Here is a 15,543-nt window from a genome sequence, read left to right on the forward strand (position 1 = left end):
GTGACCAGACGCAGATCTCTGCACCTCTCCTTCCTCCCTCTCCAAATCTTATCCTAGTTTTCTATGGCTTTAAGGCAACGAACCAGCAGGTGTCCATTCACCTCAAATCATCTGGCTTTTCCTGAGCTAACTGGGGAGAGACCATTCTAGCAGCGTGTGTTGAGTCCATGCTCTAGGCTCAAGGGTTAGAGGGCAGTAGAGTGGAGAAAGGAATTCAAGCCGGGGACTGGAGTGAGGAGTGGGAGGAGGACACAAGGGGTGGATGTACCCAAAGGCTTGAGAAAGGAGGTCGTGGGTTTGTAATAACAAGTGATCACATTTATGGACTCCTTTTGTGTGTGTGGTAGTGAATTTGTCAACAGAATCTCATTAGTCTTCCCTTCAGCTCTGGGAGGCAGACTGCTCACAGGTGAGAAAGCCACGGCTCAGAAAGCTTAAGTATCTTGCTTTAAGTCCCACAGCTGGGAAGAGGCACAACAGGGATTGGAGGCCAGAACTGGTGCTAGCAAACTGCAGTTCTACAAGGCCAATGCTGGCCCAAGGGCTGAGGTTGTAAATGAAGTGTTATTGGAGCATGAGTCTGCCTGTCATCTGTACTTTACCTATGGCTGCCTTCGCACAACAGGGTCAGAGTTAATCAGTGGTAACAGAGCTCATGTAGCCTGAAAAGCTGAATATGTTTTTTATTTTTATTTTTCGAGACAGGGTCTTGCTCGTGTAGTTCCGACTGGCCTTGAACTCACTATGTTGCTCAGGCTGGTCTGGAACTCACAACTATCCTCCTGCCTCAGCCTGCTGGAAGTATAAGCACTTGTGTGCCACCACACCCATCAAAAACTGAAAATATTTACTTACCTTGGCCTTTATGGAAAAAGTTTACAAAAAAAAGTTTACAGAGCCCTGCTTTATTATATTAGGTCATTTGATTCTCACAACTGATTATGGCCCCCATTATACCAGACAGAGCATCGAGCCACAGAGAGGCAAAATTGTTAGCCTGAGGTCACACACAGAGCTGGGACCAGCACTCTGGCCAGTCCATCCCGAGGCCTTGCTCTAACTGCTGTCCTCCATCCACTCCTTATGCTTAATTTCCATGTTCAGAATGGAGCAGAGAGGAAAAGGCGCTATTAGGGCTGGAGTATGAGTGGAGTCAAAATATTTTCTGTGGTATCAGAGATGTGTTTCGGGAGGGAAAATCAGTAAGTACCAGGATTTCAATATTTGTCTTTGTGGTGACCACGCAGCAGGGGCTTTGGCAGCTGGCCCAAAATGCTTCCTCTGCCCAGGCTGCAGAGATGGGCCGGGATAATAACTACACCAAAGTGGCTAAGAACAGGATCACTGTTTTAGTCAGCTTTTGTGGCTGTGACCAAATCCCTGAGAAAAACAACTAAGAAGAAGAGGAGCCAGGTATGGTAGCACATGTCTGTAATGCCAGCACTTTGGGAGGCTGAGGCGGGAGAATCCCAAACTCAAGCTCAGCCTGGGCTACTTAGTGATGTAGTGGGACCCTGTAAGGAGAATGGGGAATAGCACCTCTCTGCAAACTCTGTCTGCCTGGCCATGGAGTCGCCTGTCCTGGACGCTGTGACACAAGTCCTCTCTGTCCCAGATGTATTCACGTGGACATGTCTGGACACAAAGGAGGTGGCGGATACAATCTTTCATGCAGGTGGCCGGATCTGGTCAAAAATAGGGACTTTTCATTGTGTGTAAGAGGAGAGAGGCTACTGAGGGCCGCTGGGGCTCTCACTGCTAAGGGAGAAGAGGGCGAGCACCAAGGCAAGCCAGAGCCCTTGCACACTCTCAGCCCCTGCACTCCCGAGGGGCTGAGCTGGCTGCGTCCTGCTGGGCTGGGCACACAGACCTCCTCTGCTCCTCCCTTAGGTTTATCCAAGAGCTTCTCAGCACTGGGACTTCTGACATTGTGGCTGTTGCTTCCTTGGAGTGGGCCTTTCTTGCGTGTGGTGGGGTGTGTAGCAGATCCCTAGCCTCTTCCCACGAGATGCTGTGGCACCACTGACCACCTCCCAAATTGGAGCAACCGAAAAAGCTCTCTGAGCATCGCTGAACACCCCCCAGGGGAAGGCCATTCTCAGATACCCACAGCATAGCTCACACTTAAAAATTACTCTGTCATGTGTTCACCAAAACCTCTGCTTGGCACACTGTGTGAAGGCTTCTCTAGAATAATTTTGATTCTCTGTGGTCTCTGAAAGTCTTTTTATGATTATTATTTTGGAGAAAGGGTCTTGCTATATAGTCCAGGCTGGCCTCAAACTCACTATGTAGCCCAGGCTGGCCTTGAACTTATGGCAATCCTCCTGCCTCAGCCTCTCAAGTGCTGGAGTTTGAGGTTTGTGGATTCTCTGTGGTTTCTCCCTGCTCCCTGGGTTAGAATTTAGCAGTATCCCAGCCCACTGTGGAATAGAACAGTGCTTAGGAATGTGTTGCTGCAGCCAGGCTCCTGAGTTTAATTCCAGCTCTGCATTATACTTGGCTACATAACTGCAGGCAAGTGATGGGGGTGCAGTGAACCTCAGCTTCCTCATCTGTAAAATGGGGGTAGTTTAGGTATCCACCAAGTGGGCTGCTGTGTATTGAAATGACTAAGTGTGTAAAGGGCTTATGAGGGCTCTTGGGTTGTAGTAAGTGCTCAATAAATAGACACCATATAAAGGAGAAAATCTTGTCCCTTGCAGCAGCATGGATGAGCCTGGAGGACAGTGTGTTGAGAGAGATAAGCCAGGAACAGAGAGAGAAGCACCACAAAAGCTGACCTCACAGAAGCCTGGAGCAGCACAGTGATTACCAGAACCCAGGGGCAGTGATGTTGGGGTGGGAGAGAATGGTCAGCGGGTACAGAATCACAGTTAGATTGGAGAAACACATTCCGATGTTCTATTGCACAACATGGTGGCCACAGTTAACAATATTGTATTGTAGACATGAAAGTAATTAGCAGAGATGATTTTGTTTAAAAATTTTTTAAAAAACATTTAAAATTTTTATTAATATGTTTGCAGTACACAGTGCTTACATTCATCATGGGGAGTTGGTTGGTGCACGCACAGAACACATCTTAATTCTTCCTTCTGTTTCCCCTCCTCTCCCTCTCCCTATTTTGTTCCCCTTCCCATTTGCAAAAGATCTGTTTCCTATTATCCATCTTATATTTTGTTCTTTATGCTTTTGGATTTTCATGTAAGAAAAACCATATGATGTTTAAGCTTGTGTGTCTGATTTATTTCACTTAATATTATAGTCTCAAGGTGGATTGATTTTCTTACAAATGACACAAATTTATCCTTGTTTATGGCAGAATAGTACTCCATGTGTATAAACACCACATTTTCTTTATCTGTTCATCTGCTGATGGACATAAAGGTGACTTCCGAGATTTAGCTATTATGAATTGTGCTGCTATAAATGTGGGTATGCATGTATCACTGTAATATGACAGAAGAGATGATTTTGAATGTTCTCACTCAGAAATTATAAATATTTGAGGCAATATATTAAATATCCTGACTTGATCACTACAAAATACACACCATGTATTGAAACATCCTACTGTATCCTATAGATATGTACAATTATTATGTGTCATGGAAAACAAAATAAAACCAGGTATGGTGGTATGTGCTTTTTATCCCAGCTACTTGGGAGGCTGAGGCAGGAGGACTACAAGTTTGAGGCCAGTCTGGGTAACTTAGTAAGACCCTGTCTTAAAAAAACACAACTGCTGAGTTTAATTCCTAGTATTCAAAAACAACCAAAACTACGGCATCAACAACAAAGAAACAAGATAAAAATAAACGCTAGCTGTCATTTTTGCTGATGTTATTACCTAATTACTATTGCTTCTACTTGGCACCACATGTTGTTGAAAACCCCCAAACTTCAAAAGATTTTGTTTTTTAAATTGTGCTTCTCCCCCATGGGCAAACTCCACACCTAGCATGATTAAAGGGACTTTAAAGAAATAAACCAGTTCACTTCTGAAACCTCGTCCCCTGCAGAATGGAAGCTTGGGAGAAGATAAAAAGGATGCCTCTTTTGAAGCAGGCTATTACTTACATCCTTTAAAGTGATCAAATTATGACTCATCAAAGCAGAATGGGCCGGAGTGGGAGGCGGGTGCATGCTCGCCTCCCTTGTCAGACGGGCCGTTTATTAATTCACATGTCATTGTGCTGCGGCACTGAGGGCCTGGGGAAATGACAGCCACATTTTCATACGCTGAGATGGAACAAATTGTGAGTGGGATAAATGAGCTAATGGGTGGAAATCACCCTGCACAGTGTCTGGTCCATGCTAAACGCTCTATAATGTTAGCTCTGCTCACTGCGCAGCCCCTGCCTGGGTCACTGGGCTGGACACCTGTGCTGTGTTAAATGGTGGCCTCCCACAAGATATGTCCCTCCAGGTCCAGGGAATGGGGCCTTGTTTGGAAAAAGAATCTCTGCAGATCTAATTCAGTCAAGGCTTTTGAGGTGAGACAGGCCTGGACTATGTGGGTGGGCCCTAAATCCAGTGATTGGTGTCCGTAATTATAGACAGAAGAGGAGACACAGACGGAGAAGAAGCCATGTGATGATGGATACAGGTTGGAGTGAGGCATCTATAAACCAAGGAACACCAAGGATGCTGGAGCCTCCGGAAAGTGGGAGAGGGATGCGGACCAGGGTCTCTCTCAGAGCCTCAGAGGGAGCCGAGCTTGCTAACATCTGGATTCCAGACTTCTGGTCTCCGGAACTGCGGGACAAGCAGTTTCTGTTGTAATTCTTCCAGTTTCTGGTAATTTGTTATAGCAACTACAAGGAGCTAATACAGTTTCCCATTTGAATGGTGTGGTTTTCATTTCCAAAAACCTACTTCCTGTTCCTCCTGGGTCACAGTCACACAGGTTAGATGTAGGTTTAACGGTATAAAAACCCGAGAGGCATGTTCCTTAGCCACCTCTTTTGATAGATGAGGAACCTGAAGCGTAGAGATGTTGGGTAGGATATCTGAGGTCATGTGGCTGGTAAGTGATGAGGCAGGATTCGAACCCAGTGGTCCAGCATCAAAGTTCATGCTATAGCTATTCAGACATGCTACCTCTCGCCCTGTGAGCCTCTCAGTGGTGCCCTGACGTCTCCTAGTTCTCTTTGTTCCTGCATTGGAGGATCCAGAGTCTCCACCTTCAAAGCCAAGCTCTCCACAGCAGACTCTCACCCTCCCTGAGGTAGGAAGATGTCTCTGTCCCCCGTCCCTGAGCTGGGTATTTGAGCCCAGGGCCTTGCACAAGCTAGGCCAGTGCGTTACCACTGAGCTGCACCCCAAGCTCTGCTGATACACTTTCTGGTCCCCTTCTTCCCTGATGGTGAGGTTCCTCTCACGCAGCACAGTGGAAAGAAGTGTGACTGTGGCCTCATGTCTAAGCTGTCATCCAGGCTGCTACATCAGCAGCTTGACCTGAATTTGTCCACCTCCTTCTTGTCCTTCTCAGTTCGCTTTCTTTTCTGGAAAGGAAGAGAGGAAGCCCCTCCCCAAGCCACATGGTGGCCCCATTGTTCGGAGCTTTTCAAGTCGTGCTGTGGAGTTTTGACTGGGTCTAGAGGACAGTGGAGGGCCTAAAAACTACACTGAGTAACTTTGGGCAAAGTCATGATATTGCATTTATTTTTAGAAAAATCCTGTGGCTGCCTTATAGGCAGAGGGAGGTTAGGACTCAAAGTGTGGGGACATTATAGGAAACCAGGCCCTGACCCCAGTGAAGGTGGTGGTAACCCAGGGTCAGGTCAGCAAAGGGAAGGAAGGAGGGAAAGGGATGGAGTCGGGGACACTGCGGATGGAGAATGGATGAGAATCGGCTTCATTGGATGCGGAAGTGGGAGGAGCATCCAGGGTGACCTCCAGATTCTTACATGGGTTCAGGGGAGGATGTTGTTCTATTTACAATAAGAAGAAACAAGGAGAAGAGTCTGGCCAGGTGAGGGTAGGTGAGGTGGTCATTTAGACTTGGTTCCTTCCCCTAAAAATAGGGCTTTGGGAATTGGATGAACCAGAAAAAGGGTGGACAGAACTAGACTGGGATTGAAAAACTTTCCGTAAAAGGCCAGAAGTGATTGTTTTAGGCCAGGTAAGTCTCTGGAGCAAATCCTCAACTCTGTGTTCTGATAATACTGAATTTATAACACAAGCTACAATGGAGACAACCAAGATGTTCATCAGTAGACAAGTAGAAAAGTAGCAAGTGGTATGCCCCTATGATCAAATACTAGACCCAGTGAAAAGGAATGGAGTTCTGGCCCATGCTTTGATGCAGAGAGAGTGCAGAAACTGCTCAGTGAAGGAAGCCAGACCCAAACGTCACAGATTGTGTGCTTCCGTTTGTATGAAGTGCTCGGCAGAAGGAAATCTGTAGAGATGGAAAGTAGAGCTGGGATGGGAAATGAGGAACGAACTGCATCCAGAAGGAGGGTGAGGTCTCCTTCTGGAGCAAGGAACGTGTTTGGGTAATTTAGTTTTTTTTTTTGTACCCGGGATCAAACTCAGGACCTTGCGCTAGTGAGGCAGGGGTCAGCACCACGAGCTAAATCCCCAGCTAGGAACATGTTTGGAATTAGGTCTTGACCTCTGTGATGACTGCACAACATTGTGAGTGTATGGATATCACCAACTGGTACATTTGACAGTAGATAATTATATGAATTTCACCTCAAAACAGAACAACAAGTGGAGGGCTAGATTTGGCCTGTGGGCTGTAGTTGGATGAATCCTGAACCAGGTAATCATTAACATATCACGCACAGCTGATTCTTTGACTCAACGGTGGGTTGGGGTCTAGGAAGTGGGTGTTCTGAGATATTTTCTTTTTTTCTGAGATATTTTCTAACCTTCATTACCTTTTTTCATTTCTATGGACTCTGACTTGGGGACTTGTGTCACTATTTAGAGAAGCAACTGGGCTTGGCATTTGTGATTTTAAATTTCCTAGTAGCCACATATAAAAGTAAAAAACGCAGGTGAAATTATTTTTTGCTATGAATATTTACATAGCATCTGACAGTGGATACCAGCTCCATTTCAAGTGCTGAAAAGCTGTTTGTAGGCTCTATGATGGGCAGAGCAGATCTGAGGCTTTGGCTAATCCATTACCCGTCCAGGCACACAGTCACCGAATGACCCGGGAGTCTTTGCTTGAATATATCCTGTGCCATACAAAGTGTGATAGAAAACTATGGGGACTGTTTGAATTAAAAAATTATTACAGTGAAAAGATAGTCATTAAACTCCCTCAGAGTAGCCCTCCTCTCTTTGAACAGACTTATCCCATTGTTCTTGTTATTTTCTTTTTTTGGGTACTGGGGATTGAACTCAGGACCTTGTGCTTTCTAGGCAGGTGGCGGCACCACTGAGCTAAATCCCCGGCCCCTCTTGTTATTTTCTGAGGCAGTTCTGGGGGGGCCTTTCGTGAGGGTCTTTGTGGCGCTGTCATGGCTGCTTTGATGTCCTGAATCCATTCAAAACCTTTACCTTTTATGGTCATTTTCATGTTGGAGGAGAGCCAGAAGTTGCACGGCACCATATCTGGTGAATAAGGTGGATGAGGACATGGTTTAGTGTGTTTTTATGAGCCTGGCTTTCTGCTGGATGGCATTCAACAGCAGCAATCACCATTTTTTTTTTTTTTGGTACCTGGGGATCGAACTTGGGACACTGCATTTGAGAGGCAGGTGGCGGCACCACTGAGCTAAATCCCTGGCCCAATCACCATATTTTTTGATCACGCCATGTAAAGATCACTAAAAAGGACTTTTAGAACTGCTTCAGACAGTAGCAAAATGGAATATGTGTGTTCAGAATAGAGGGGAGTATTCTGAGGGCATTAGTGGCAATGTCTTTTACTATAATACATTTAAAAAATGTAAACACCCACTGTAGTTTTTGATCACATGGGTTTTTCCATACCAGTCAGCAGGCTTAAGTTTTGGACACTCTTGGCATTAGAAAGTGTTGCTTTCTATAGGATCCAAATTACTTGCCTGGAGGCCCAGCCAAGGGTCCTCATCCATCCTTTGGAGCTGAGTAAGTCCATGTCCTCTTCTCCCTGACAGCCCTGAGATGGTGATTTGTGATCCTCCCGCTGCTGTACAGAGTGGCTCAGCTCAGCAAACATTTACCCAGCTCCCGCCATGTGCAGCTCAGCCCCTGGGAGAAGCTGATACCAAGGCAGGCATGGCCCTTTCCTTCTCCAAGGCCCCGAGGAGCTTCCTGTTGTTTACAGTTTCTCAGGGAAACACGGTCCAGACCAGCGTTAGAGACACATGGGATGCCACCGTGACTTTTGTGGAATTTTCCTCTTCTCTGGGTACCCATTTTAGTCACAGCTCCCTGCAGTAGGGAAGGCAGCTCAGAGGTGAAGTTGTGGATGTAATGCTGCTTGCAGGGACAGCAGAGGGGAGCCAGGTCTTTCTAACAATGGCTACAAAGACATTGGAAGCGAAGGTAAAACACCTCTGCACACACTCACCTTCTCCCAGCAGCCCGTGGAATGGATGTTATTTTCTCCTTTTAAAGATGACCACATTGTGGCCGAGAGAGGTGAAGTAGCATGTCCAAGTTCACAGCTAGGCTGGGGAGGAAGAGGGAACTGAATATTCACCCTTCTGAACTCAAAATTCATATCTTTCCCACAGAGCTGCCGCATGTCTGCCACAAGAGAAATTCGCTTCTGCATTCCGGGCCCCGGTGTTCTTACCCTTCCTTACCTCCCTTCTCTTCTTCCACCTTCCCCTTTTCCTCCTCTCCCCTTCTCCCTCCTTTCTTTCCCTCTTTCCTCTCTTCCTTCTCCCTCCCTTTCCCCCACCTTTCTGCTATTCTCACGCATTTACTCATGCAGGGCAGTGAAGTTTCAAATCAAACAACTTCTGGCTGTGAGAAATTGTCAGTCCAGCAGGAAGAGCTTACAGAAGGGTCATGACTAACTTTGAATCCCTGTTCCTTGCTGAACATTATGTATACAGGATCTCCTCAGGCATCTCTGGCTGGCCTCAAACTCGTTGTCCTCTTGCCTCAGGCTCCCGATGGAGGGAGGCCTCACACCCAGCTCTAACACTGAACTGGTGGCAGTAATTTAGGGGAAACCCACAGTGGCTGCAGTAGAGAAGAACCTGGATCAGCCTCATGCAGTTTAGCTCTGGGACCCCACTAACACCCCACAGGACTGGGAACCTTTACCCTCCCTGAGAGGAATTTTATTCTCTGGAAAAGGATATGATGAGAAAGAAAGAAATCGATCTGCATCAACATTTCCTGTTGGGACTGAGAAGGCGATATTTGTGCCTGTATTTTGGAAGTGATGCACACCACCGGTGAGGCTGATGGCTGCTATCATACTACATTACACGAGATTGCTGACAGGCCATTTTCAACCAATAGCAATGGCAATTTCAATATACAGGCATCTCCCTTTATGTGCGAGGGTTGTGTTCCAAGATCCCCAGTGCACACCTGAAGCTGTGGAGCGTACCAAACCCTATGCAGACTGTCTTTCCCTATGCACAGATGCATGTGGTAAAGTTTAATTCATAAATTAGGCATAGTAAGAGATTAACAGCAATACCTAGTAATAAGCTAAAACCACTGTAACAATCACTGAAATAAAAGTTATTCCAAATTTATAAATTGTTTGCTTCTGGAATTTTCAATTTAATATTTTCAGGCGGATATGGGTAACTGAAATGCAGAAAGCAAAACCTATGGATGAGGAGGGATGATGTAGCTCAAAGTCAGCTCTTGCTGAAGATTTCACCAGCAAACGATCCCCCTGGCATGACATGATAAGCAGGTTTTCAAACAGAACACTAGGGCGAGTCACTCAACATAAGGATTGATCTTTCTGCATAGTATTGAAAAAAAGAAAAAAGAAAAAATACCTCAGGGAAACAAAATTCCATGATTCCAGAGTGCAGAGTGTGGGCCAGTTTGAGGGCCCATAAAGCTGATATCAAATAGTTTTGAATGTTGTACTGGAAAATCAATCCCCTTTCAATTTCCTCTGATTCCTCAAAGCCAAAGCCTCAATTTAGTGTCCTCTGTGTTTGACTCTTATTGATCTTCCATTAAATGGGTCAGAGCAGGCTCAAGCTCAGAGCCCTGAGCATCTGGATATCCAGGTTTTTATTTTATTTATTTTATTCATTAAGTTTATTGGTACATTTTAGGTATACAATATGATGACATTCATCATTGGGAATTTGTACCTTTACATAATATATCTCGGTTTTTATTTTTTTCCCCATTCCCCTGCCCTCCCTTCAACCCCTCCACCCCTCCCTATTTACAGACTTTGTTTCTGTTTTTTCCTTTTCTCATATTTTTTCCTCTCCCTTCTTTCCTTTCCCCTACCTCTCCACTTCCCCTTCTCCTTTGGACCTTTTCTTCCTATTTCACAGTATCTGTTATACATTTTGATCCTCATTTACACTTTCAGTTTCTCACACCAGAGAAACTATTTGGTATTTACACATGTGTATACTATTTATTTCACTTAACAGTATGACCTCAGTGTGCATTCATGTAGCTATAAATGTTTCTAGTTTCTCATTCTTTATGCCTGAGTAATACTCAATTTTATAAAAAAACCACATCTTCTTTATTCAGTCACCAGTTGGCGGGCATTTTTTAACAGGTGATTATGGAAAACATGGCCAGTTTTTCATTCATAAGAATAATAGGTTTTATTGAAAAAGTTATTTAGGTTAAAAAATAAACTTGATGTAAAGAAAAATATTGTGGCAAGTAAGGTGGAATGGCAAGTTGAGTTTGGGCTGCATCGGGGGGATTGGTGGAGCATACTTTGGGTGTGTTTGGGTGGGTCATGGAGGTGTGGCCTGTGGTCTACATTGGGTCCCTTGCCCTTCATCTCTGGCACTGTTCCCCTCCTCTGCTTCCCAACTGCCATGAATTAAGCAGCTTTGCTCCATCACACCCTCTGCCTTGATATTTCTGCCTTGGAGCCAGCTAACCATGGAGGGAACCCCTCAAACTCATGAGTCGAGTTAAACATCTTTAAATTGTGAGTGTCAGTTATTGTGCTGCAGTGATGAGAAAGCTAATACTGCACAGATGTCAAGTAAGTACGCATAGGGCCAAAATGGAGAAGGTGACATGAACTGCCTAATGAGGCAGTATTGGCCCAGTTAACAGTGAGCACGTGTATGCTAGGCTCACACAGCTCACATGTTTACTTTTCTTGTTGGGGAGGAAGTCCCTGAAATGCAAGTGTTTGTCAAGCAAGTTAAATAATTTTGAACAGCAAACAGCAGTGTAAAAGCAAAGTCCCTCATCAACTAAAGAGCAGAGCTGTCACCTGTTGTGAAGTATCCAGTGGAATTAATAAAGGAGCAAGAAAATCATTCTAGAAAGGCATCAAAACCATCAGCAGCCCCAGCCCAACCAAATTTTTCTCTCCCTAGTGGGCAGGCAGTTGTAGGAACTAGCCTATGAGCTCGAACTGACGAAGGGGTGACGAGGATGAAAAGTGAAGAAACACAGAATCAGGTTAAAACGTGGAGGCCAGGAGGCTTTTGTCTCCCTTTGACAGAGAACCCTAGAGACTGGCACACCTTGGCTTTATTCACTCAGACACAGGTACAAGCAATTAGAGTTCCACAGGATCCATCTGTCTCTTACCCTCCGTGGTACTTGTCTGGGTAAACAGCATGATCTCAGCTGTTTTCACTTTTCCCTGCAACACTTGCATGCTGCCTTTCTTCTTAGTGCTCACTGAGAGGGCCAGTTAGGCCTCAGTCTTCCTATCTGGTCTTCTTCAAGCAGTGGCCCACCATCTGACTTAACCTTGAACTAAACTCAAAGGCCTTCCCTTGCCATCAGCAACCACAATAATGAGGGAAATTAGGGACGAGCTGGGTGCCTTGGATCTATTCTTAGGTGAAGAGCCAGAATTAAATCTACCATACACAAGCTGTGCACTACAATTTCATGATTACAGACAGAAGGTTGGGGAGAGTCTGATTTTGCAAAGAAACCTAAACGTTAAAGGCTTTTTGAAAAGCAGGGTGTTTCAGTCAGCCTTCCCATTGTTGGACTCAATAACCAATACCCACAGTTTAAAGGAAGAGGGGTTTAATTTAGCTCATGGTTTCAGGGGGTTCAGTCCATCATTGGTTGGTTTCAAGGCAGGAGCATCTCGGTGGGAGGAAGTGATGAAGCAAAGATGCTTAGTTCATGCGGGTGGGGAAGCAAGTAAGTGAATAGTGCTAAAGAGGAAGAGGCAAGGGACCATAAATAGTACCCAAAAATCACACCTCCATGACATGCACAGATATATACAAAAACATGCTTTACTAACCCCCAGGTGTTTCTTAAAACAATCAAATTGACACAATTAAGATTAACTGTCACACAGGACTTCTTTCAAGATGGGGTTCCTCAAGCTGTGACTTCATCTGCAAGGGCACCAGGCTGGACTCTGAAAACTGTCAATAATAAAATGAAAATTTCAATGAAAATTAAACAAGGCAGTGGGAAGGTTCTAGATCGAAGGAGACCAAAGAGGCAAAGCAACTAAATGACATATGTGACACCTGACTGGATTCTGGACTAAGAAAAAAACAAGTAGCTGGAAGAACATTATTGGGATGACTGGGAAGACTTTAATAGACAGCATAGAAGATGGTATTATTGTCTAACTTAAATTTCTTGGGCACGAGAGTTGGATTATTTTACAATAAATTATGTTGGAGAATGTCTTTGTTCTTAGGTCATAAACGCTGAAGTATTTAGAAATGAAATGTCATGATGCTATAAGTTATTTTTAAATAGTTCAGCAAAAAATCCCCAGACAGATTCAAGCAAATATGACAAAGTGTTAACAGTGGGTAAATCTAGATGAATCTCATGTTCACTGTGCTATTATTTTCAACTTTTCTCTAGGATGAAAAAAATTCCAAAGTAGAGTTGGAAAAGTTTTCCCAGCTGCATGGAGAGGCTGTAATAGGTAATGGAGCCAGACGTGTTGCTCTGTAATTTTTCTTGCTTCGACAGAAAGTAGAATTTGACAATTTAACTTTATCAGTCAAGCTCCTTAGTGATCCTGGTTTTAATGAATGATTGTTTTTAGCACATCATCTATACTAATGAGTCTCTTAGAGAAAAATATTTTTTTCTGCATTTCAGAGGCATGAAGAGAACACAGAAGGCCCAGCTGTATCATGGATTTTGTTCTCTGCTGGATCCAGGGAAGCTTCTCCTGCTCTCCCTGCCTCCTATGTGCTCCAGGCTTATGCCACCTCCATCTTGTACCTGGGCAATGATTTTGAGTATCTAAACAGGGTTAGTGAATAAATAGCAGATATGCTGATGCTCCCACTCCTCTACCCATGGAAGACATCACTAATTGATTTCAACTTAATGCTCCAAGTACTCACCAATAAATAATTGGAGACAGTCTGTTGACATCCTAGTCAGTACTTTTCTTTTCTTCCCCCTAACTTCCTCCTAGAGTTTTCAAGCAAAGCAAGTGTGAATCTGAGTGGCTATAAGTCTTAATACAAATTCTGTCCTTGTCCTCATGGTAACTTATCCGGACCATTGCCAGCTTCCACCAGCATAAGGAAATACGATCTCATCTTGCCTAAAGTCCCTTTGAAGCATTGAGTGGGACTCCAGGACTCCACAGGGACTCCTGTGTGCTCAGCAGGAAGCTGGCTCCTGCTCCTGGGGCTCTTCAACATCATGGAGGCTTCTGTGTTCTCAGGATAGCCCCTGTCCATCCCAGCATTCCATTTGGCCCTTCACACCAACATTTAAAAAGATAACTTTACTGCAGCATATTTCACCTGTCATATAATTCAAGTGTACAATATGTGGGTTTTTTCTGTGCCAGGACTAGAAGGCCTTAAGTATGCTAGGTAAATTCCCTACCACCCAGCTGGACCAACTCTTCCTCTCTGGGCTGGGATTTCCTCATCTGTAAAATAAGAATTGGTTGAATGCTCTCCAAGGCTCTGTCTCCCACTGCCGTGAAGAACCCCTCAAAAGCACCAGTTCATGCTGAGGAAACCACTTACCACTTCTGCAGGGACCCAAGTACTTTTCTAGCCTTCTATTAGAACAGTTTGCTCTGTGAACTCTGACAAGCCCCTTACATTTCTAGTCTTCAGCTTGCTCATCCAAAAATGAATTTAACAGAATACAGAAATTAACACTGAAAAATCAGTAGCTTTCCTACACATTGGTGATGACCTCGCTGAGAAAAAAAGGGGAAAATACTTCTGTTCAAAATACCTTAAAAAAATAACAAAATAACTAGGGATCAACATAGCCAAAGAGGGAAAAGACCTCTACAATGAAAATTTCAGAACACTGAAGAAAGAGACTAAAAGATAGGAAGACTTCCATCAATGAATGACTATATTTTAAAATGTGGTGTATATATACACTGGTGTATTATTTTGCTGTAAACAAAAGATGTCATTTTTCAGGAAAATGGATGGAACTAGAGAGTATCATGTTAAGCAAAATAAGCCAGACTAAGAATGAGTATTAGATGCTCTCTTTAATATGTGGAACCAAAAAAAATAGCACAAAAGTAGAAGGGAGGCTACTAATACACAAAAGGAAGGGAATAGGGGGCAGGGAGGGATGAATAAAGGAAGGTAATGGGGAGTGTGGAGAGTTATTAATTATATCATTAAGAGAGCATGATGTTATTTACTTAGTATTTCCATCGTATCAGGTTTTATAAGTAATACAAAGATGATTTCAAGTGTACAGGAGGATGTGAATAGGTTATATGCAAATACTATGCCATCTTACATAAGGGACTTTTAAAAATTAAGCTTTTATTTTTATTAGTACATGTTTTCAGTACATGATGATTACATTCATTGTGAAAAGTTGGCATTTGTAAGTAACACATCTTCATTTTTTAAATCCCCCTCCCCTCAGCTTCTTCCCCCTCTCTCCATCACTTTGTTCCCTTTTTTTTCTTTTGGTAGCAGTAATGGTCTTTAATCTTCAGAAATGTTTTGCACTAGTCTCACCATTCACTATGCTGTTTTTAAGTCTGTAATGCCCAGTACATAACCAAAATTTGAAATCCAAATGAATCCTCAATACACAGAAACTCACACTGGAGTGCTCTACTTTAGTATCCTAAGCAATATAGAATTATACACAAGATAAAAAGAGAAGAAAACATCCCTGTAACCCTCCCTTAAATTAAAATGAGACAAAGTGCACATGTTGCATTTGAATTATGTCAAAAGACAATACAGATTTGTTGGTTAAGTAAGTATATCTCTGTTCACTGATTAATGTGATTCACCTTTCCCAATTTTAAAAAAATCTTAATGTTTCTAGTGCCAGGCAATAGATTAAAGAGCGCCTATCCACAAATTAACTGCATCCACTTTTACAATATGTAAAAGATACTGTAAGTTCCTTTTATTGAACCAGTGTACAACATTCCACTGAAAAACTGAAGGATTAACATGACAATCCTTAAGAATTTTACGTATAGAA

The 15,543-nt window shown here is 43.7% G+C and overlaps 1 protein-coding gene across 4 annotated transcripts in view; it reads left to right on the forward strand.

Moving 5' to 3' along the window:
- LOC147820979 (uncharacterized) overlaps nucleotides 1-13,467 on the forward strand; it is a 101,914-nt gene extending 88,447 nt beyond the window's left edge. For 3 of the 4 annotated variants that reach the window (XR_015447957.1, XM_087202938.1, XM_087202940.1), the window contains 2 exons: nucleotides 12,952-13,015; nucleotides 13,195-13,467. Coding sequence is in view for 3 of the 4 variants with exons in the window: in XM_087202938.1 (XP_087059064.1) it covers nucleotides 12,952-13,015; nucleotides 13,195-13,202 (72 nt within the window). In the remaining variant the exon portion in view is untranslated. The other variant, XM_087202939.1, reaches the window with a different exon arrangement.
- The last annotated feature ends 2,076 nt before the right edge of the window (nucleotides 13,468-15,543 follow it).

This window comes from Heterocephalus glaber, unplaced genomic scaffold (genome assembly GCF_053883595.1).
Source record: "Heterocephalus glaber isolate CG9 unplaced genomic scaffold, H.glaber_assembly_v1.0 deba00001781, whole genome shotgun sequence".
Lineage (NCBI taxonomy): Eukaryota > Metazoa > Chordata > Mammalia > Rodentia > Bathyergidae > Heterocephalus > Heterocephalus glaber.